The sequence below is a fragment of the Microtus ochrogaster genome, chromosome 17 (genome assembly GCF_000317375.1).
Source record: "Microtus ochrogaster isolate Prairie Vole_2 chromosome 17, MicOch1.0, whole genome shotgun sequence".
Taxonomy (NCBI): Eukaryota; Metazoa; Chordata; class Mammalia; order Rodentia; family Cricetidae; genus Microtus; species Microtus ochrogaster.
In genome coordinates, this window is record NC_022019.1 from 21153687 (window position 1) to 21176670 (window position 22984).

Below are 22984 nucleotides of genomic sequence, written 5' to 3' on the forward strand. Positions count from 1 at the left end.
ATAGATATAATGACAGTTGTGTGTGATAGCCCACACTTGCAACCCCAGCACTGGGGAGGTCCAAGTAAGTTAATGAGTTTGGATCAGTCTGGACTACACTATAAAGCCCTGTGACCAAAACAACACAAACAAAACTGGCAAGTTTCCATCCAAATCATTTGTGCCGCTTTGCTTTTCCCAAGAGACTGTGAGAGAGCCCCTCCAGGAGGGTCATCGCCAGGACCCATCTGGTGGAGTGCAAATGGTGACGTGTTGCTCTTTGCACTTAGACTGCATGATGATGGGGGCTTTTCCCACTCATGGGCCTCGTGTGTCCCTTCTGCGCACCTGGCCGATGTCTTCGGCTGTCCTTCCAGTCTGCTGATTGCATCTCTTCCTTCCAGGTTTATAGGAACTTCTTCAATTTATTTCAAGTGTATGGGTGTTTTGTCTGCATGTATGTCTTCATGCCTGATGCTTACAGAGGCCAGGCTGAGTGAGATCCACTGGGTCTGGAGTTACAGATGGTTGTGAGGCACCGTGTGAGTGCTGGGAACCAAACCTAGGTTCTCTGGACCTAGCCAGTGCTCTTAACCACCGAGTCATCCCTCCAGCCCTGTAGGAACTTTTTGATGCATGGAAGAACCTAGTGCTTTTCTGACATCTGTGTTGTAAAGGTTTTTTTCAGTCTTTGTATTTCAAATCCTTTATGGTATTCCCCCATAAAATGGTCATTTTTCATTTTTATATAGTCTCATTGATCAATATTTTCTCTTATGACTACTAGCTATTATTATACACATATTAAAAGGTCTTTTCATGCTCAAAAAGTATTTCATAAATCATTTGGGTGTTTTCCTACTTTTATAAGAAATCTTTTAAAAAGTATAACTGAGATGTATTTGAACATATATTATACATTGTTTACGTACACACACACACACACACACACACATATATATATATTAGGAGATCCAGCCAGAATGCTCTGAAATATTGAGAGTCAATTTTGCATTTTTAAAGTCACTCTTGCAGTTTGTAGATGGCGTGTTGACTGAGTTTTTTGTCCTTCCCATTCCCGCAATCGTTAAGCCCATTATTCTTGTTTATGTTAACCACATGGCTCGGTACCTTATTCAGCGAGGCAGTCACATTTTGCTTCTTCTGTGACTGGGTCACTGCACACTAGGACTTCCTTCTTCCCAGAATTTTTCTGTTCTCCTTGACCCACCTCTACTTCCTGTCTGGTTGTTCCGCCTATACTTCCTGCCTGGCTACTGGCCAATCAGCATTTATTTAAAATATAATTGACAGAATACAGACCATTGTTCCACACCAATGGTGAGTTGCAATGGAGAACCTGAGCACAGGGAGAAAAGCAACTTCACAATTAGTCTAGATGAATAGTAATGATGTCTGGTTGCTTAGGAACATGACAGAGGATGCAGCAATACTCAGGAGACTGGGACAGTAAAGAGAAGAAAAGCAGGCTTGCAGGTTAAAGAGAACACTTCCACTTGACCCACAGTGAGTGCTAAGCACCTGTAGGACATCCAGAGAAAGTCCAGCTAAAGCCAAGGAGAAAGCTCTTGGTTGGAGAGTTTGGTGTGGAATCACTGAATGCCTGTGACTCAGAGGCAGGACCAGGGCACAGACCCCAGACCTCCTGACAGGCGGGGTCTTCGGCAGCTCTGTAGCACTGTGACAAAATACCTGGCATGGGCTACTCACAAAGTAAGGTTTAGTTTGGCTCACTGTTCTGGAGGCTCACATCCAAGAACATCAGGCCTCTGCCATATCCTGAGCCAGAAGCAAGGCACAGCGGAAGACAAAGGTCATGCAACCCCTTTAGGAGGCATGCCTCCAGCTGTCTAAGGACCTCTCACTAAGTCCCATATCTTAAAGGTCCCATAATTACCATGGAGCATATGGCCTTAACATGTGGACCTTTCTGCATGCATTCAACTTCCAAAGTGTGGCTCCCAACAATATAACCTGGCAAAATAGGACTTCTCCAAGCAACCCGGTAGAAAGCATGTACGGGCAAGTTTAGCCAGTCTAGGAGCAGGAAGCTTTTGAAGGGATTAGACAGAGTGAGCTTGAGTCCTCCTACTGGCATCCCAACTCCTCAATCCACTTGTCATTTCTAGTTACTATTGCTTGTTTTTTTACTTCTAAGATACATGCATGTCGCTACAAGTTTTCCTGGGCAAGCTTTTTTTTTTTTTTTAAATTCTAACAACTAGAGATTTACCTAAGAGGGTTTATGGGCATAGGAGACCTCACCTCTGGGGTGCCAAACAAACTTACCATCACAGAGAGAATAAATAGCTTCACCCACATGATGTCACACACCAGAGTGGAGTAGCACAGCCTAGATAAGACAAGACCCATGAGTGAGCCCATTCGCTTGGGTCCAGTACCTGGGAGACAACAGTGGACACTTAGTAAATAGAACTTGGGACATAAAGTGATGAGAGATCACTGGCAAGGCAAACAGTCATCCCATCCCTAAGGAAGGGCTGTCACCAGGAACATGGAGGCAGGGATGCCAGTAACAAAAGCCTTAACCTCAACCTTCTCTGAAGCAATGGTGTGGGCTGTGAAGAAAAGGGATTCAGAGATGTGGACCAGGCAAGTCCGTCCTAAACCGTCTCCCTAACCTAGAAATACCACGGACCACAAACCGTATTCTTGTAACGGCGCCACATTGGATGTAACTTTGAAAAGTTATAACAGGTTAGTTGCTCACTGTAGGAGGCGAGCACATTAGCAGTACACACTCCATTATCACACATTGACCAATAACGTCCATAACAACCTCGGCTTGGAGATGCTCTGGGCACAGGTATGCCCAGTCCCTACCTGCTCTCCAAGAAGTCCACCTTCATCCCTATCAAAACAGTGGGAGAAAGAAACACTGTGAGGAGTCATCTGTGGGTCAGCCACAGTCACCAGCACAGAACGGACCCTTCTATGAACACACACAGAGTAAGACCACAATGGAAGCCCCTTCGAATGTCACACTACCCCCATACACTGGGTGTTGCAAAGCCTTGGCCTTGAGTAAATCATCCATCCCTGGGAGCTCGGTCACGTGTAGGATGCAGAAATCCTGCTGCATGCTTCAAACATGGAAGTGGATCTATAACTATCTCCACAGTCAAACCATGATTCTATGTTCCCAAAAGATTTCTTAGCATGCAGATACTAAACACGCTTCTTCAGGGATTGGGTGGCGGGCAGGAAGAGGGTCTAATAGTAGTGGGAGATTTCTTTATCCTTTTGAATTTTGACGTAGTGATGGTGTGTGTGTGTGTGTGTGTGTGTGTGTGTGTGTGTGTGTGTGTACCACAGCATGTGTGTAGAGGTTGGAGGACAAGTCTTAGGAGTTGGTTCTTGCCTTTCTCTTATTGAAAGAGTCTGTCTTGCTTTTTCTGCTGTCATTCTGCAAACTCTATGATAGTTATCCCAAGCTTCTGAGTAATTTTACTCTCTTACCATAGGAATGCTGGGATTGCAGATGCAGGCCACTACATCTGGTTCTTAACATAGGTTTCAAGAATCAAACTAGGGCTGTCAGGCTTGGGTGGCCACCATCCTGGCCCTGGACAATTTCTTTAAGAGAAGCCTCCTAGCCCTTCAGCAGCCTCGCACACACAATTGGTATTTCTTAGCAATGTACTAAAATGTCCCCTGGCACACGAGTCAGGAAAATTATTAGCTGACAAAGCATCAATCTCCACGTCCGGGTTACGTCATCTGGTGATCCTTTTGCAGTCTCTTCCCAGCACCTATCAGTCTGTGTTCAGAGAGATCCTCAGGGAGCTGGCGTCTCAGCACGAGCTGGAACCGGAGGACGTGGATATGCCCCTGAGCAAACTGCTGGAGGGTGAAAACAGGAAGAAGCTGGGACTCTTGTAAGTAACTGATGAGGGTAGCTGGTCAGTGGGTTCCAGGAAACCAGATGTGTCAAACAGGGGGAAGAGACCTGAACTAGGGTCAGGCTGGAGGCCAGAGTCAGGAAGCAAGCCCAAGCCAGGCACAAGGACATGGGTAACACCCAGGAGTCAGATGCTCACAAGATCTGGTTGCCAGACCCAAAGTTCACAAGGAAGGAAATCATAAGGATGAGGGGCACAAAATAAAAGCAAAGGCAAGCAGTGTCTTTGATTTGTACGTCGACACGAGCACAGGTAAAAGGCCTTGATCGATGCTGAAGGTGGTGCCTGGTCTGTCTTTAAAGATAAGTCACACACTGAAATCGTCCTACCAGGCCTGTTCTGCAGTCTGTCTGGATGGATGCGGGTGTCCTTTCTATTTGGTTGGATCTAGCCATCTATATGGTTGTATGTGGTTGTTTGTGTTTCAAGGGCTTTTGAATGGCTCTGGTCAGTTCGTGGACGGGCTGTTTTTCCAAGCCATGTCCAGATGTAAGCCAAAGGAAAGCAGGCTGCAGGTACTTAACTCATAGCTACCCTGGCATCCGAACCTCTATGCCTGCCTCTGGCCCCAGCGTGAACCCCACTGGATTCATTTTTGAAAGATCAATTGAAGTCGCAAGCCATGGGGGAAGAACTGAGTAGATGCCAGCGGGACATCCCTTAATATTTGAGATCACTGACCGGAAGGGAATCAGACAGCCCAGCTCTCCGTCTAGCGTTCCCTGATGTAAGACTCCACAGCCTCTAGGCCCGAAGCACCGTGTTCTGCGATACGCCAACACGGATCAAACTTGACTTTTGAAGATTGTTTCCATTCCTTTCAGGCTGAAGAAAAATTTTGAAAAATACAAAGAAGCAATTATGTGGATTATAAACAACCGTGAAGGTAAGCGCCGTTCTACCAGCCTCCACCCACGTTTGGTCTTTGTTTGCTTACTTGTGAAGGGGCGTGGTCGACCGGTAGTCAGAATTAACCAGACCAGCTCAAAAGCAAGGAATATAATTTTTAATAATTGGGATAAAGGGAAACTCACATGACCGGGGTCCAGCGAGAATCATGCGCAGCGGAGAAAAAGACAAAACAAGCGTCGGAGCCTGGCGGTGGTGGCGCACGCCTTTAATCCCAGCACTCGGGAGGCAGAGGCAGGCAGATCCCTGTGAGTTCGAGGCCAGCCTGGTCTACAAGAGCTAGTTCCAGGACAGGAACCAAAAGCTACAGAGAAACCCTGTCTCGAAAAATAAAAATAAATAAATAAATAAAAAATAAATAAAAGCAGTGTAGGGCACCCAATCCCCAGGTGCTTCTTCCTTTCTTCCTTTGCCCCAGGCAGCCACACCCTAGCCAAATGTGATTGGCTGAGCTTCCCCATCATACTTGCTTGCCCTCTGCTAGGTCTCTCCTCTCTAAGACTATTCAGGACTGCCACGCCACACACACCCCCCCACCGGGAATGGTGCCACCCATAATGGCTTGTTTCTGCCTAGATCAATTAACAATTAAGACATTTCCCACAACCAGGACTGACCCACAGACCTGCCACAGGCCAACCTGATCTAGATAATTCCTCATTAAAACTCTCTTTCCTGTGCAGTCCTGGGTTGTGTCGAGTTGACAGTTAGAACCAACCAGCACAACTCCTAATCTGAAAAGAAAACAATGAGGTTGGACTCACCGTAGTGTGCCACCATTGTGCCTACACCCTGCTGCTCTGGACACCTGAAGCCTAAAATGTCTGAGCAGCCTACACAGAAAAAGCAATGGTTTTAATGGGAGAGTGGCTTCCCCTTCGTGGTCCTGATGTAGCCAGTCACAAGGGAACCTCCAGGCACCTTGGAGATGCTGTCTACTTGTTTCCTCTGCCTGCCCTATTGCCCCGTCTTACTGATACATTACCCCATGTTTCTGAATGCTCTAATTTCCAAGCTAAGGTTGAGTTAACACACCATCACACAGGGAGCCACTTCAAGAAGAGCTGTGTGCTTGTTATAAAGCCCTGCTGGCATTGTCTTGAAATTCTTAGTCATTTCAGAACAAGGGTCTTTGGGTTTTTATTTTGCATAACTAAATGAGATAGCATCTCCTATCTAGAACGATCCATTCCAATGAAAAGTCACAAGGTAGCCAGGTGGTGGTGGTGGCGCACACCTTTAATCCCAGCACTCAGGAGGCAGGGGCAGGTGGATCTCTGAGTTCGAGGCCAGTGTTGTCTGTAGAGTGAGTTCCAGGACAGCCAGTGCCACACGGAGAAACCCTGTCTCAAAAACAAAACAAAAAGGAGAAGGAAGGAGAAGAATAAGAACAAAAACAAGAATAGGAAGGAGGAGGCAGCACATGAGAACATGATACAGCTTTACAACTTAAATTATAAACCATCAAAATGCAAAACTCTTGGTTTTCATGTGTCACTGGGGCTTACGTGTAGTAGGTCCTGGGTTCAAACCTTAGCACTGCACAAACTGGGAACTAAATGAAGCTTGTGCCTGTAATTCTAGCCTTCCAGAGGTGGGGGGGGGGATCAGGAGGTCAATGCCAGTCTGAGCTGCATGAGTTCCTATTTCAGTAAATGAATAAATAATTTAAAACTAGATGCAATTGAAGTGAAGATAATCACAGAGTCCCAGTCATCAGACTGTAAAAGAAGAGCTTCCTCCTATATCTTTAACAACACGTTAACAGACATTTACATCACAATAACATGTTCAAAGTACATTTCCTTTTTTTGGCAAAGTGAACCCTCGAGGCAGCCCATGTATTTATCCAGCAGCCATGAGAAGTGCAGTACCCACTGTTGTGTAGCGAGCATACAGCTTCACCCCTGCAGCCTCAAGACCGTGCTGGCTGCTCCACCTCTGCCCGCAGCACCTTGATAGATGGCTCATAGCTTGGTTCCTCGTCCCCCACTAACACCATGCCTGATGCCGTCACCCGACCGTAAGCCGCAGCCATGCCCTCTCTGAACAGGAGGTCAGAAGATGCACGAGGAGAGCACCACTACCATCACGTACCTCATATCAACTCTGCAACAGCCCCAGAAGCCAGAGGCAGAAGAAATCAGAAGGCATGTTTCTACTATCAAGAAGACGTTAAAGCTAGACGCAGAATGGATACAGGCAAAGATGAAGGTAAGCATGGCAACAAATTGGTGTGTTCACTGTGAACAGGCTTTCTGGTTTTGTTCCCGGGTCTGGTGAGGCACGTGCATCATCAGAGAGCTGTCAGGGCCAATATCTAAAGTGTACACAAACAAGAACAAAAAAAAAAAGCTCTCAATATGTCAAGACCCAGCTGCCCGTGTAGGCTGTTGAGCGTCTTCTCCCTATAAGACAATGAGATTGTAAGGAAATAACCTTTAATAATAAACTATGTAATATAATAGGCAGTTTCCTCGGTGATAAATTCGAATCAATACTTTAAAAATCAGTTATGCAGGGAACAGATACATCAAGTGTAGTACATGCATAGAATGGAGCTAGAAGGCTGAGGCAGGAGGATCATGAGTTAGAAGTCAGTCTGGGTTATATATCAAGACCTGACAGAGAGAAAGAGGAGAGATGGGAAGAAAAGAGGGAGGGAGAGGTAAAAAGGAAGGAAGGAAGGAAGGAAGGAAGGAAGGAAGGAAGGAAGGAAGGAAGGGAGAGATGGAGGAAGAAAGGAGGAAAAGAGAGAAAGAAGGAGGAAAGGAAAATAGAGAAAAAATAGAAACATGAGTTGTCAAGCTCCGTCCCCAGTGGCTCGGCTCTGTGCCTTCAGGCCTGTGGTGAGATGTAATGCCACAGGGGAAGGCATAGGCTGAGAAAGCTTCTAGTGCCTGTGTGCAGGAAGCTAAAAGTCAAGGAAAGGGCCAGGGTCTCAATTTGACCTCCAAGGTCACGAGTCCCAGAACTACTTCTTCCAGCGAAGTCCACACCACCTCCCAGTAGTACCATCTGCTGGGGACCACACCTTCAACGCACAAGCTTCTTTCTTTCTTTTTTTTTTCTTTTCTTTTCTTTTGGGGTCTTTCTTTCCTTCTTTCTTTTCTTTGAATTTTTTTTTATTTTTCGAGACAAGGTTTCTCTGTAGGTTTGGATCCTGTCCTGGAACTAGCTCTTGTAGACCAGGCTGGCCTCAAACTCACAGATATCTGCCTGCCCCTGCCTCCCAAGTGCTGGGATTAAAGACGTGCACCACCAGAGCCCAGCTTCAGTGTGCAAGCTTTAGAGTAAGATCTGAACCATAGTAGCTGCTGGTCGCATAGAGCCACTGTCTCCGGGTTACTGAGGCACTGAAGTCAGGACTCATTCAACACTGCAAGCAAGCAGCTTAACAAACAGACATACGTTTCTTGCTCATGTTACATCCATTCCATTTTGAAGCTCTTTGGGTGGTTTTTCTGAGGAGGTGGGTCTCAAAGATCTTGGGCCTTCTATCAGCAGTCTTTATCATCCCAGAGTTCTGGTGACTAGTTGCCTTGACAGAATTCCCAAAGCTAGAAGCCACATTTAAATTCCATCAAGGAGGACGAGTTGTAACTTATGTGAGTTACATAAGCCCTACTTAGCTGCAAGAGAGCTGGGCAGGAGACTCCAGCTGGGTATCGAGAATGGAATGCCATGAGTTTGTACTCAGAGTAAAATCAACTAGCGATGTTCACATGATCCTGATGGCTTTGTTTTTGGTGAAGTGGGAGGAAATGGGAAGGCAGCACTGTCCACCATGGTGTATCTTCCAACCTCCATACATGCCCACAACCTCCAACTCCTGGTCCTCTGCACAGAAGGGACATGCAGACAACCCAACCCAACTTCTGTAAACAAGGGAAAGGGCTCTCCAGCTTACATAGACCATGGTAAGGTTAGAAGTCCCACCAGATTTTGGCTCCTTCACTCCCCCACACCTGGCCTCACTTCAATAAACATTCTCCAATTAGCTTAATCAACTCACATAGCCTTTCCAAACACCCATGGGATATCTGCAGTGACCCATGGCACACAATAGCCCACTCAACAAACTTCAGCAAATATCATATAAACTAGGTACTCCAATGCATTTTAATTAGTAAGGACGGTTTCACCAGATACGCCATATTCATTGCCAAATGTAAGCACACTTACATAACTTCAACGTCAAAGAAGAAATCATATTGGTCCTTGAAAATATTAAGATGAAATAAGGAGAAAAATGAGATAGTTTCACTCCTGGGAAACAGGTCCAAACAATATCTGGACCTCATTATTTTAACTACTCAGAAAATTCAGGAAGAAGTGAGGAGGATCATGAAGAAGAAGGGTAAAAATCCAAATCGCATTCAGATATAAGAAAGAAACTTACAAGGCATAAACAAAGAACTAGAATAAATAAAACATAAACCAGCGTGGAGAAAAACAAACCTAGTAAAGCAAGCAGGCTTTCTGGCAAGATTGATCCAAGGGAAAAAAATGTTTTTAAGTATAAAAGGAATGAAGACATAAGGACAGAGGAAGTTGAGATTTTTTTTTTTAGCAAGCAAGCTTTGTATGGCAATAAATGCAAAGTTTTACATAAAACGATAATTTCCTAGAAAAAAAATATAATTTACTAAAACTAATTCAAGAGCAAGGTTTTAAAAACTAAAATTTACCAATGTTACGGGTTGAGCTATGTTCCCTTAAAAGGACATGCTAATGCATTGACCTCTAGTGCCAGAGTATGGCCTCACCCGAAAAAGAGCATTCCTGGGGATGCAATCAGTCAAATAAAAATGAAGGCCTAATGGAGTACGGAATGAGTAGATAGGTCCCTACCCACTTACAAGGAACCGTGAAAGGGCACTGGGGAGATGCGTGCCAGAGATGGTGTGATCACCAAACACTCAGGAGGTTCCTCAAAGGTTTGAGAGACCTAACCCTCCCCTTCATTTCACACATGTTGCCTCCGCAGTGGTAAATAAGTCTTTCTTAAGACTTATTTACGTGTATGAGTTATTTGCTTGCATGTATGTATGCCAGGTACACGTTTGGTGCCTGTGGGGGTTAAAAGGGGCTGTTGGATCCCCTGGAACCAGAGCTACAATTAGTTGTGAACACCTTGTGTGTTTTCATTCGAACCTGGTCCCTCTGCAAGAGCAGCCAGTGCTCTTGATGGCTAAGCCACCTTTCCAAGCAAGATAGCAGATGAGTGCTCAGAGCACGAAGATGCAGGAGCTGAGTGAGCATGCTAGTGACCCCACCTCTCTCTGAAGGACAGCTGTCACCTGCCTGCTTTCCTTCTCTCTTCTTCCCAGGTACACCAAGGTGATGGAAAAATAATTACCTACCGCAGTGGGAATACTTTCCATATTCTTTTTCCTAATGGCACGGGCCAAATATAGTATCCACTGGGGAAGAAGGGATGCTCGTGTTGACACTTCAAATGTTGGTGATTCTGGCCTAGCATATATGTTTTGACTGAGAACTGTGTCCTCTTTGGTGCCTAACCTTTCTTTGGGAGAGAGGGCTTGTCCCAAGAGGCTGCTTGTGCCTTAACCAACTCGCAGCTACCCGTCAGGGAATCTGGCTCTGCTGATCGCCTGCAAAGGAGTCTCCAGGGTCACATACATTGTTCTGGAAGACTGTGTAGAAAGGAAGATCCGAGGCTTTGTCACCAACTCTGGCCATGCCACCTTCTACAACGAGGACGGGGAGATCTGGTAAGTGTGAGACTTGAGTCGCCACCACTTGGGCCATGTGGAAGCTGTATGGCGGAAGTCTGCTCCCTGCCTCCTAACTTGTGCACATTGGAAACATGAGAAGGGGTGTCACGAAGAACTAGTGCAGACCTTGCCCTCAGGGAAGGTGCCACAGCATCCCCCAGAGTGAAAGAGCCATCCTGGCCTCTATGACCACAAGCCACTGACTTCACCTCGAAACCTCCCAACCTTGTGAGAACCGCCCCCAGAAGGCCCTGGGGTGCACTATTTCAGGAATCTGGGAGTGGGGCTTAGGGACACACACATCATATACAGAATCCAGAGTCAAAAGGCATATTCCAAATATTTCATTAAGCTCAAACTTGGTTTTTTGATTTTTTTTGAGACAGGGTTTCTCTGTGTAACAGTCCTTGCTGTCCTAGAACTAGCTCTGTGGACCAGGCAGGCCTCGAACTCACAGAACAAACTTGTTTCTTAAGTCACTAGTTCTGGTAATGGTGAAAGTCTTCCCTTTCCAGTTCAAGGTTACAAGGTCCCCTCAGATTATCCCTCTCAACCTTTCTTGGGTGTTCAGTACTTCTTTTTTTTTTTTTTTTTTTTTGGTTTTTCGAGACAGGGTTTCTCTGTGGTTTTGGAGCCTGTCCTGGAACTAGCTCTCGTAGACCAGGCTGGTCTCGAACTCACAGAGATCCGCCTGCCTCTGCCTCCCGAGTGCTGGGATTAAAGGTGTGCACCACCACCGCCCGGCTGTTCAGTACTTCTTGTTCCAGACGAAGTGATTACCATGTGGGAGAAACATATTATCTTGGGTTAACTTATTTTCATCAAAGCAAGGTGCCCTTTTATTTCTAAAAGTCTACTCTCGGCCATCTGGCCTTGGCTTTCAAATGCCATCTCCTGGTTCGTTTCCTTATGATCTGCTCTCCTCTGATGGTCACATGTATAGAAGAGCATGCTGTCTGCAAAGTCAGGTCCTGGATACAGGAAGCTCGGGGCTTTGAGGCAAGAAACACAGTTAACGATCACAAATCTTGTCTGGTGACATGCAGTGGGGTCTCTTAACTCTAAAGTTTTAAGGACAGAAGGTAACTTGAAGGAATCCAGGATATGGTCACTGTAGGTGAAGAAACTTGGACCCAAAAGATGGCAGTCATTTTCCCTGAGTTGTATATAAAATTAGAGGCACAAGATCTTAGGACGTTTACACTTCCTGATGAAAAGGGGGTCTAAAAGGCATCAAATAGCAGCTATAACCCCAAGGTCTGTCAACGCCCGCTTGGCAGAGAGCTGGTCAGAGCAGGAGTGAGAGCTGACCCCATCCTCAAGATTCCACACCGTGGGCCTGGGATCCACAGGGTGGAGAACAGTGCTGCAAAGCTCTCAAGGGATCATGGGAGCCGAGAGGGAAGTGCAGGAGGGGAGGCTGCGGTGCATGAGGCCAAGAGAAGCCATGTCTGGATTGAAAGACAGAGCCTGGACTTGGCTGCACAATCCTTGTTGGGACCTCTCTATCCCTCTGTCTTAGTTAGGGTTACCACTGCTGCAATGAAACCCCATGACTAAAAAGCAAGTTTGGAAGTCTTTATTTCACTTATACATCACTGTTCATCAAAGGAAATCAAGACAGGAACCGAAACAGGGCAGGAACCTGAAGGCAGGAGCTGATGCAGAAGCCATGAAGGGGTGCTGCTTACTGGCTTGCTCCCCATGACTTGCTCACTCCGTGTTCTGATAGAACCCAGGACCACCGATCCAGAGGTGGCACCACCCACAAGGGTCTAGGCCCTCCCCTATCAATTGTTAATTAAGAAAACTTCCTACTGGCTTGCCTACAGTCAAATCTTACAGAGATATTTTCTCAGTTGAGGGAGCCTCTTAGATGACCTATAGCTTGTGTCAAGGTGACATAAAACTAGCCAACACACTCACCAAAACCTTATGGGCCCAGGCAGAGAAGGGATAGTGGAAGGATCAGAGGGGACCAGGGACCCTGATACAGGAGGGATGGGTCCCAGGATCCAGCAGTAGACATGATTTCTGACCCATCTCCTTCCCCCAGGTTGAGCCTGAGCAAACTCCTGGGCTACTACTTCCCTGAAGGTTGGCATCAGAAGGCGTGGAACTGGTGGAACCTGAGCTTCCACGTGCACGCACCCCCCGTGATGTGCATCACGTTGAAACTCAACAAGTATGTCCATATACAAATAAGGAGCCAGGACAAGGTCATCTTCTGCTTCTTTGTCCCCAAAAGGAGGAGGATTTGCATAAACATGGGCACCAGGTTCAAGGTAAAGTCTTTACAGCCCTGACCAGAATTCAGAGAAGGGAAACATGAGAAAGGATCGGGGTGAGGGAAAATGTACCGTCCCCAAGAGTGCGCTCCTGGTGACCTACTCCCTCAGCTAGACGGCACCTCCTGCCCTTCATCACCCCATCAATAATGTCATCATATCCCAAATCCATCAAAGCATTAATCCCCATCTAAAGACACTGCCACCCACACAGAAGTGTGCTTTAGTAATCTCCAAGGTGATTCTCAGTCCAATCAAGATGACAATCCTGTCTTACTGTTTCTATTGCTGTGACAAAACACCATGACCAAAGCCACACGGGGAGGACAGGGTTTGTTTGGCCTACACTTCCACATCACTGCTCATGGCTGAGGGAGGTCAGGGCAGGAACTCAGGCAGGGCATGAAGCTGGAGGCAGGAACTTACAGAGAGACCATTTTCATTCAAACTACTGCAACCACATATCACCTTCCTCTTCCTCGTACTCAGCCACGTTCACATAGCATGCCAGCACCTCAGCATTGCGCACCAGAGAAACCAGCACCCCAAATGCTTCCTGTGGAGCAGGCTCATGGCGTCAACACACACTGCTTCACTCGTGCACAGCAGCCCTGTTGGGAAATAAGGCAGCAGAACAGGGAAATGAGATCAGCCCTCGAAGGCAAAGCTCCAGAGACGTTCATTGGACTAAGTCCTGGGTTGGGGCATGGCATCTGGGCAGCACTGACCCTCATCCAGCCTTCTGTGTACCCCCAGTTTATAAACCTGAAACTGCTTCAAGCCATGAAGAAGAAGGCGGTCCTGGAGACAGAGCCCGGCCCAACATCGTGGAAGATCCAGGCCCTTCTGGGAAAAATAAGCAGGGGTCTGAATTTCCTGAGCCTGTCTGACTTGGAACACTTAATAGAGGTCGTCCAGGAGGCACTCAGCAACCTCAGTGCAAGGAAATCTCGAATCTGGCTTTAGGGCAGCCACCAAGTTGTCTAGGGCCTCCACTAGATTCTGTTTACGTCTTTGCGAGGCAGCTTGTAGTTAAGGACCTGTACCAGTTCCTTTGTTGGGGGGTTAGAAAAAAGGTGGGGGGAGAAGGTAAACAATCTGTGGCTGGGCACAGAGAAGACTGAGTGGTCATCCCCCACCTAACCGTTACTAGGAGACACATCATCTCAGTAAGTGGCATTGGTCACCACCTGTCCCCTTGCTCCCGTCCCCGCTGGTCAGAAAATTCTTCTGTGGCCAACAGTACTTGCTTGCATGAAGACATAGACTACCGAGCTCTGTCCTTCATTATCTGTGTGTCTTTGGGCAAGCAGCTCTATTCCTTAGTTTCTCCATCTGTACAATGGGCCCAGCAATGGTTCCTGCTGTGACAGAGTGGACAGTATTGAATTCATTCATGCGGGTAGTATCCCAGGATCACTGCAGATCCTTAGCTTGGCCCCTCCACCGGTGGGTGTCTCTTAGTTAAGGCTGAGTGCCTGCATTTCCCTTGGTTTACAGGGTCAGCCCCCATCCCCTGTCCTGGGTCTTTTATGTCATGATTCTGACTCCCATTGACCAAGCCTGTGCCATGAGCTGGTTGGACCACGTGGTTCTGTGACACAGGTGGTATTTCTCTTGAAGACTTGGAGGCCAAGAGGGGCACAGTGACTCCCTTTACAGCCTATAAGCTACCTGTCTACTAAGTGACGTCAGCCTTGTAACTACGTGGTTATTTGCACGATTCCCCATCTGAGAGTATCTCCAAACCTCAAGGTTACCCCAGAACACTTCAATCCTTCATCCACTTTGTGGCAGGACCCACACCCATCCCAGTCCATCCTGGGGCCCCCTGGAAGACTGTCCCAGCCATCAAGTTGCCGCTGACATTGTGCAAGTCACACGCCACTCCTGGCTTTGGCACATTGGGGGAGCAGTGCGGAACACTGTTATTCACACCAGGCTGAGGATGCAGTACCCCCTCACTCTAGGACCCCAGTGAAGGCTGTCATCAACACTGACCCCATCACAGAGGGCCACTTGTCCACCCAGCTCCATCACAGCAAAACAAAACCTAGACAGAAACCCAATACCAGCCTGCACTTCGCTCCCGATACTAGAAGCTGAACTCAGGCCCACAGAACCCACAGGTTCAACTCCTCAGATAGTTAGGGCTCTTTGGGTCACTGGTAAGTCATTCACTCTGTAGCTTTGGGGTGACTAGACTGAGGTGGGAAATGCGTCAGCACCTAGCTAAACCCTCCCCAAAGCAGTGGCCAGATGGTCCTGTCCTGGGATGCCCAGCTTGTCCAAGAGAGGCTTTCTGTACGTCTCAGTCCACGGGTTTCTGTCCCCTAGCACTCTTGAAGACCCTAGTGGCCTCTGGTTCATCCTGCTTCCATTAGATACCTTCGGCCCAACCCAGTGTGGCAAGGGAGGGTGGAATTATGAAATGTAAACAAAGCTCCATGACACCTAAGCTTTGGGGTGACTAGTTTGTAGGAGCTGAGCTTGGTGGCCCCCCACAAATTGCCTTTTATATACACATAGGGTACCCATTCTTCCCGGAATGACCTTAACCCCAGCCGCAACCAAGAAAACCAAACACCTCTCGGCCCAGCCTGGCAATTAGCCACTCTCTAGTGTGAGCAGTGACAGCCACCTGTGTGTCCCACTCCCCTGACGATTTCCGGCTGGCTGTCACCCACTTTCACCAACGTCACTACCCCAAACCATTACCTGAGCAGCTGGAGTGGGACTAAAGAAGGCTCTCAGAGGAGCCACCCAGACACTTCTGGGGGCACCTTATTGGCGAGTGATGTCCCTGCAGGAACAGGACACGGTTGCAAGGTGATGCGCTGTGACAGACACGGGACTGTGTGGACATCCCCTACACACCAACACCAACACTTCAGGGTCTTCTTGGCACTCCGTCCATGCTCCACGCATGCAGAACCCTTTTCACTTACCGCTGCTTTGGATCTTAAATGTCCCCCTCGTCCCACCCTTAACTATACCAAAGGCTTGGTCCCCAGCCTGATGAACTATTGGGAGGTAGAGGAACTTTTCAGAGATGGAACCCAGTGCAAAGAAACTGGGTAACTGGGATGTGTCCTCTAAAGAGATATTGGAACCCTGGCCCCTCCTCACCTTACATCCTTGATGCACGAAATAAACAGTTTGGGTCCACTATTCTTTTCCCACCATGACACTCAGCCCACCACAGGCCCAAGGAGATGGAACCAAGCAAGCATGGACTGAAGTCATGACCCAAAATAATCCCTCCTTCTACATTGTCTCAGGACTCCGCACACTCGTCAGGACAACCTAAGGGTCTCTGTCCCCTGATGAGGGTGATGGTATAGAGCCATCAGCACTGCTCAGGCTACTGCTGTAGATCCTGGCAACCTGTTGTGTTGGAGAGGGGGGTAGTGTTTACTTACGACCAAGTGCATGTCCACCTTGACTAACATTTCATGTATTTGGGAAGACTGCATATAGTATGGTACCTAATTTACTATTGGAAAAACTTTGGAAAATCCAGGCTTTGGTTGGTTATATAAGATAGCTAGCCTTTTTAAAATAAAAGACGAAGGAAGGAAAGGAGGGAGGGAGGGAGGAAGAAAGACAGGAGCATGGGAAATGGTTCCATAGGTCAAGTGGTTACCAGGCAAGCATGAGAAGCAGAGTTTAGAGCTCCAGCACTCACAGAAATACTGAGCGGATGTCCTGGCCCAACTATAATCCCAGCACTCAGGAGACAGGGAGAGGATTCCCAAATCAGGGAGCCCTGGGTTCAAGTAGGAGACCCTGCCTCAACACCTAGGATGAAGAGCGATCAAGGAAGGCTCCCGAGATAAGTTTGGGCTTCCATGCACACATGCAAGCATGTGCATACACATACATGCATATCACACACGCAGGCATGCACAAAAGAGAAGGTGCTGGAGGGGTGTGACGACAACCAAGTAAAATGCCCAACTATAGACTTTGAAAAAATCTGTAAGAGTGCAGAGGGGCAGTAAGTAAGTTGGCATATAGACTACATACTAGATACTGAATCTGTTTTTCAGGAGTGATAATAACACCGGGACTTACAAAAGAATATTCTTATTTAAGAGACTGATGCTAAACTATTCAGGTGCAAAATGTTTTAAGTACAATTTGAAAACATTTCAGGAAATGAATGTGTGGTTCGACACACTAATTAAACCTCAATTGTGTAAAAGGGATCAATCTGGCAAGAGAAAATGTCTTAAAATATACACAGAAAAAATCTGGAAGCTATATGCCAAATGCTTAACAGTTTGCTCTGGAAAGGGGAGCTCATTTATAGAGCCTTTTATGATCTGTATTGGAAGCACACAAGTGACTGTAGAGAGCTTTAGTTAGTTATGGAGCTGGAAAATGTCTCTTTCTTTACCTTGTATTGTTTGAGAGGGAAAACGAGACATTGGTGGGGTGACTTATAAACGCTGCACTGGTTCCTACTGGCCTCAGCTTTGCCGAAGGGTTCCCAAGGAAGCAGCGTGTGATAGCATGCACCTGTACCGCCACCGGTACGAAAGCCGAGGCCTGATGACTGCTGAGCAGGAGGCCAGCCTCGGCGACAGAGTGAAGCCCTGTCTCAAAGACAAAACAGAAAACAGAATGCACCCCAGAGGGAAAAAAATCAAAGTCCCTCTGTCCTGAGTAGGTCCATCACCAACATGTGCAGGTCCCTCTAACCTAGTGGTCCCCAACCTTCCTATAGCAGTATATTATTTGTGTTTTAATAAATAAAGCTTGCCTGATGATCAGAGGGCAAAGCAGCCATACTAGTCAATCACACAGGCCACAGAGTGGTGGCACACACCTTTAATCCCAGACCCCAGGAGACCGAGTCTGAGGGATCTCGGTGAGTTCAAGGCCACCCAGGGCTACACAAGACTGAATCTGTCTAAAAGAGAAACAGAGCTCATAGGAAGGTTGGTGTGGGACAATTCTGTATTCTGTCAATTATGTTTTAAATAAACGCTGATTGGCCAGTAGCCCGGCAGGAAGTATAGGCAGGGTAACCAGACAGGAAATAGAAGCAGGACAATGAGAACAGGAGTATTCTGGGAAGAAGGAAGCTCTTTCCACAGTCCTGTCCAGACACCCAAGAAGCAGGATGTGACCTGCTGTTCTGAAAAATGTACTGAGCCATGTGGCTAACATATACTAGAATAATGGGCTAATATAAGTTATAAGAGCTAATACGAAGCCTGAGCTAATGGGCCAATCAGTTTATAACTTACGGAGACCTCGGTGTGATTTTCTCTGGGACTAAACAGCTGGGGAACGGGGCAGACAGAAACCCCCAACAAGCAGGCCCTTGTATTACAGAAGGTGATCCCAGCAGTAGTTGGGATCCCAGGCCTTTAATCCCAGCACTAGGGAGATGGAGACAAGTGATATGTCTGGGCGGAGAGAGGAGAATAAGGGGAAAGAGACAGGAACTCTGTGAAGTGTGGGGTGTGGAGTCTTGAGAATTCATGAAGACAGGATCTCACCCACTTTCAGTCTGAGGTAGAGATAAGAGCTTTGCTTTTCTGACCGTCAGGTTGAACCCCAATATCTGTCTCTGGGTTTTTATTATTTGTGCTAAACCCTTTAATACAGTTTAATACAGTTCCTTATGTTGTGGTGACTCCCAACCATAAAATTATTTTTGCTGCTACTTCCTAACTGTAATTCTGCCACTGTTATGAACTATAATGTAAATATTTTTTGGGGGGGTCAGTGGTTGGCCAAAGATATTGAAACCCCAAAGTTGAGAATCGCTGCATTAACCAGTAGCCCCCTTTAAAAGGTTGACTGTACAGCCTATTTATAAGGTACCAGCAGGAGACAATTTAAAAATCTGGGGTTGCTAAACCCCAAGGGAAAATACAAATTTGTTTGTATTGTTACTACAACACTACTTAATTTCAATGCAACCATCTGTGCCGACAGTACTTGGGAAATTGGCAGTTTTACAACTAAAAAAACAAAAAACAAAAAACAAAAAAAAAAAATCTCTCTTACTCTAGTTTGGATCTGGAATGTCCCCCAGTGGCCATGTGTTCAAGACTTGTTTGCTACCAAAGGTAGTGGAACTTGTGCCCAGATTATGACCCCCAGAGAGACCCCCAGAAACCAGAGAAGTCCAGACTGCAACAAGCAAGGTTTATTGTTACTGTAAGCGCAATGCGAGCTAGCTAGCTAGCTAGTAACTCATCACCAAAACTCGCCCCCCTAGTCATAGCGAGGTAGGGAGGAGTTAGAGCTCCTCTGCGGGTAAAAGGTAAAAACTACAAGCCCTTCAGGGCCATCAGGGAGGTTTGGTAGGGGTGCAAGGTCTTTGCTCTTTCCCATCCTATTAAGTCAGCTTGTTGTTTGTTTGCAGAGCAAGGTCACCCTGTCCCTGAGTCAGGACACTCCATCAGTCTCCATCAGGTGGTGGGGCGTCCTTGTGCTTTGGAATTTCCCGAGTGGGGGGGGAGCACTATCTTTTCTGGGAACATGAAGCTTGTCTAGGGTTTTTGATTTTAAAACAGTCTGCTAGGAATTGCTGTACCATGCTCCCCTGCCATGACATGCGGCCTTACCACGGGCCCCAAAACAATGGGGACTGCAGTATACATTGTATTGGTGACTGTGCAAGCCCCTCTCTCATCTCAGCGTGTTGATGTAAAGAGTCCCCCCAAACTGTCCGGGGTCAGGCTGACCCCTCTGGCTCTGTGACGGAGGCAAAGAAAACATCAAAAAGGTCAGTGTATAAGACACAGGTTACTCCTGTGTGTCCCGTGTGTAAAAATGCCTGCCTGAGAAGGGGCAGCTGGAAGCTCGCCCATGAGGAGAAATCTGCTCAGGTTGGTGACCCTACCCAATTTCTGCTGGCTGTTGGAAGCCCAATTTGATGTTATTTCCTTGGTTTGCTCTCAATCAGGTTGATCCAGTTTGTGCTGGATATGAGTGCCTGATTTGATGATGCTTTGTATTACGGGAGGCTTCTATCTGCCATGTGTTACTTGTGCTTGCTGTATAATTAATAAACTCAGTCAAAATCAAGAATGGCTATAGTAGATTATTCTGCAGCCTACAAACCAGGGCCAGTCTCCATCATGACAGGAGCCAAAACTGTGAGCCAAAATGAGCTGCTGGTGTTCGAAAGTTGGCTTATCTCAAGTGTTACCTTAACAGAAAACTAACCCTCCTCATCTCCAAAGCTGGGTGTGGTGTGCACCTCCCAGCACTTGGGAGGCTGAAGCAAGCAGACCTGAGTTTGTGCCAGCCTGATCTATAAGTTCCAGGACTGCCAGGGCTATACAGAGAAACTTTGTCTCAAAAAACTAAAAAGAGAAAGATAAAAAATGTCTTTTCACAATTAATTATTACACAATAAAGCTAGGGAAAGATTAGTAGAGTGCACTGTTGTTAAGACCCCAGTTATAGTAAACTCCACAGCTTTGTAAGATGTTACCATTGAGCAGACTTTGATCGGGGACTATTTCTTATAAATACACGAGTCTACAACTGGTCCCAACAAAATTTCCAACTAAAATATTTTTATGGCTCAGAGGTTAAGAGCATTGCCTGCTCTTCCAAAGGTCCTGAGTTCAATTCCCAGCAACCACATGGTGGCTCACAAACATCTGTAATGGGGTCTGGTGCCCTCTTCTGGCCTGCAGGCATACACACAGAAAGAATATTGTACACTTAATAAATAAATAAATATAAAAAATATTTTAAATAATCCACATGCATACCAAACACATGACAACAAAGTAGGAAGCAAAGATCTTTATTTTTTTAAAAAATTTATTTATTAAAAACAGCAATTTCTAGCTAAATAATATAAAGCATCTTAAATTAATTATTTCAAAGTATGTACACTCTGTATAAGTAAACACTTGAAACTGTACATATTTAAACAAATATTCATTCAGCAAACAAGTTGGATCAGTACTACCTTCCCAGCACTTGGTAAGGTGTTGAGTGTTTTCCAAGAACAAGTGTCTTCCGGAGAGCGTGTCCTGCTCTGCACACCAGACTACTGAGAACAGTGCTCACGATGACCCCACATTTCTTTGGAAAGGCTATTGGAACACCAAATGTACATATAATACACAGAACTGGATATTACAGTTTATCACATTAGACACGTATTAAAATAGTTACGTATAATCTTCCTAACTCATTCATTTCATAGCAAAAAAAAAAATATGGACCCTCTTACCTTCGAGTTTCCCAAAATATAGAGTAATATGCTCTACCAAGCAACGTCCACCACCAATTTAAACCGCGTAGAAAATCAAGTGGCCTGTTGCGTCAGGACGGGTCACCCACATGCACACTGTGCAAGAAGCTGCTCCTGTCATTCCACCTGCACCACGAGGTCACTTGTCCTATTTCAGAGCCCTCAGCATTGTCCCAGCCACAAGACTACGGTTTGAGTTAACTGAAGAAGCAGGCTACATTTACTTAACACCAGGGTCTAAGCCAATCCAATGCCAAATTCAAAGAGGAATTTGTAGGAAAATTCATGGATGCTTATAGTCCTTTGACTCTTGATTGGTATCGTGTTTAAGGTTCGGGGTACGGGCAGTGTTTGCCACACTTAGGTGTTCAGTTGTGGCAGGACTGGGGACCCCATTAGGCTGGTGTCTAGTACAACATAGGCAACCAAAGAGTATTCACTTTATAAAGGATTGCAACCAAGGTCAGCAGAAGGCCAGCCGCTAAGCTCCACTCCTGGGACCCACCCCCCACAGACTTCTCTCTCTCCAGCAGTAACTCGTACTCACACTGGTGCCCATACTATGAAGGTCTGACTACTGAGACACACTGACTCGTGAGGAGAGCACAGTTCAGGAGATGAGGAGAGCACAGTGCCTTCCATGAGGCCTTGGCTTCTGGCAACTGCCTCACATCAAGTCCATAGGAAGACGATAGCCTGAGTCCAGGAAAACCAAGATGCCGTCTTAAGAAGCACCCAATCCACTCCCAATGCAACCTCAAGATGGCAGGGAAAACCCTGCATTGGGATGCAGAAGTAAGATTTCTCCAAGTTACAGTAACCGTGGAATGCCGGTGGATAAATGCCTTGCAGTGTCCACAGGAGCAATCAGGACCCAGCAGCTCCAGGAAGTTGAGTTCCTACGAAGGCCACACTATTTATCGTAACCTACATTTTATTGCACAGTCTCTGTGAAGGGCCGTGTCACTGTGAACCCGGCACCTCTTATACCTCTCCATTTCTGGAGACCATGTCACTGAGGCAGCTCCCCCTGCTGTCAATCTTTGGCATTTTGATCTTCTGCTTCACTCAGGGTTCCTTCTGCAGGCTGCACTGAGCAGCACACTGGTCTCTCAGGAGCCATCCCACACAGGGGTCCTGGGCACCCTGCAGACTGCAGGACTCCTCAGGCCTTTCCCAGGGGACTGACGGTTGACACCATGGTCCATGGTAACTATTTAGAAACTGACAGCAGGAGATTCAGCTGAAAAGAAACAGGGAGGCCTGTGTTAGTCACTGCGGACTTTCATCCTCGGAAGTCTCCAGACCCAAAAGAAGGAGGAGAGGGCGAGCCTGAGGTGTTTACAGCCACTGGAGGCCCTGCAGGGGGCTGCGCTCCGCTGCCAAATCCAAGCCCAAGTCACTCGCAGTCAATGAAGGTGACAGCAAAGCAACACACAAATGTGGACATATACACATAATCGACGCCACCTTGTTCCACCCAGTGTTTTGGACAGCACCATTGTAAGCTGAATTTTTAAAATGATGATTTTGTTTGTTTTGTTTATTTAAGGTATAGCCCAGGCTAACCCTAAACTCAAGATCTCCCTACCTCAGCTTCCTTAGTGCTGGAATTTAAATGACTTTAAAGAAAAAAAAAGACAGAAACTCGTGTATTTTAGGCTAGCCTCAAACTCACTATTTAGCTGAAGGTGACCTTCACTTTGATCTTTCCCCCTCCCAAGTTTTGGCTGTAGACTTGTAGAACACTAGAAGCCATGACTTTTCCCAATATAACTCCAACTATCCACAGACACAGCCCGAAGAAAGGGAAGGAAGGAAGGAAGGAGGGAGGGAGGGAAGGAGGGAGGGAGGGAAGAGGCCAGAAAATGTGAACGGAAG

The 22984-nt window shown here is 46.7% G+C and overlaps 2 protein-coding genes across 2 annotated transcripts in view; one reads left to right on the top strand and one right to left on the bottom strand.

Moving 5' to 3' along the window:
- Positions 1–13827, top strand: part of Erich6b (glutamate rich 6B) — a 33901-nt gene extending 20074 nt beyond the window's left edge. The window contains exons 6-12 of the mRNA XM_005355647.1: positions 3760–3899; positions 4748–4809; positions 6889–7046; positions 10166–10251; positions 10418–10570; positions 12630–12858; positions 13618–13827. Of these exons, the coding sequence (XP_005355704.1) occupies positions 3760–3899; positions 4748–4809; positions 6889–7046; positions 10166–10251; positions 10418–10570; positions 12630–12858; positions 13618–13827 (1038 nt within the window). The remainder of the gene's footprint in view (positions 1–3759; positions 3900–4747; positions 4810–6888; positions 7047–10165; positions 10252–10417; positions 10571–12629; positions 12859–13617) is intronic.
- A 6823-nt stretch (positions 13828–20650) lies between these two features.
- Positions 20651–22984, bottom strand: part of Cog3 (component of oligomeric golgi complex 3) — a 54611-nt gene continuing 52277 nt past the window's right edge. Inside the window, exon 23 of the mRNA XM_005355625.2 lies at positions 20651–22346. Within this exon, the coding sequence (XP_005355682.1) occupies positions 22317–22346 (30 nt within the window). The 3' untranslated portion in view covers positions 20651–22316. The remainder of the gene's footprint in view (positions 22347–22984) is intronic.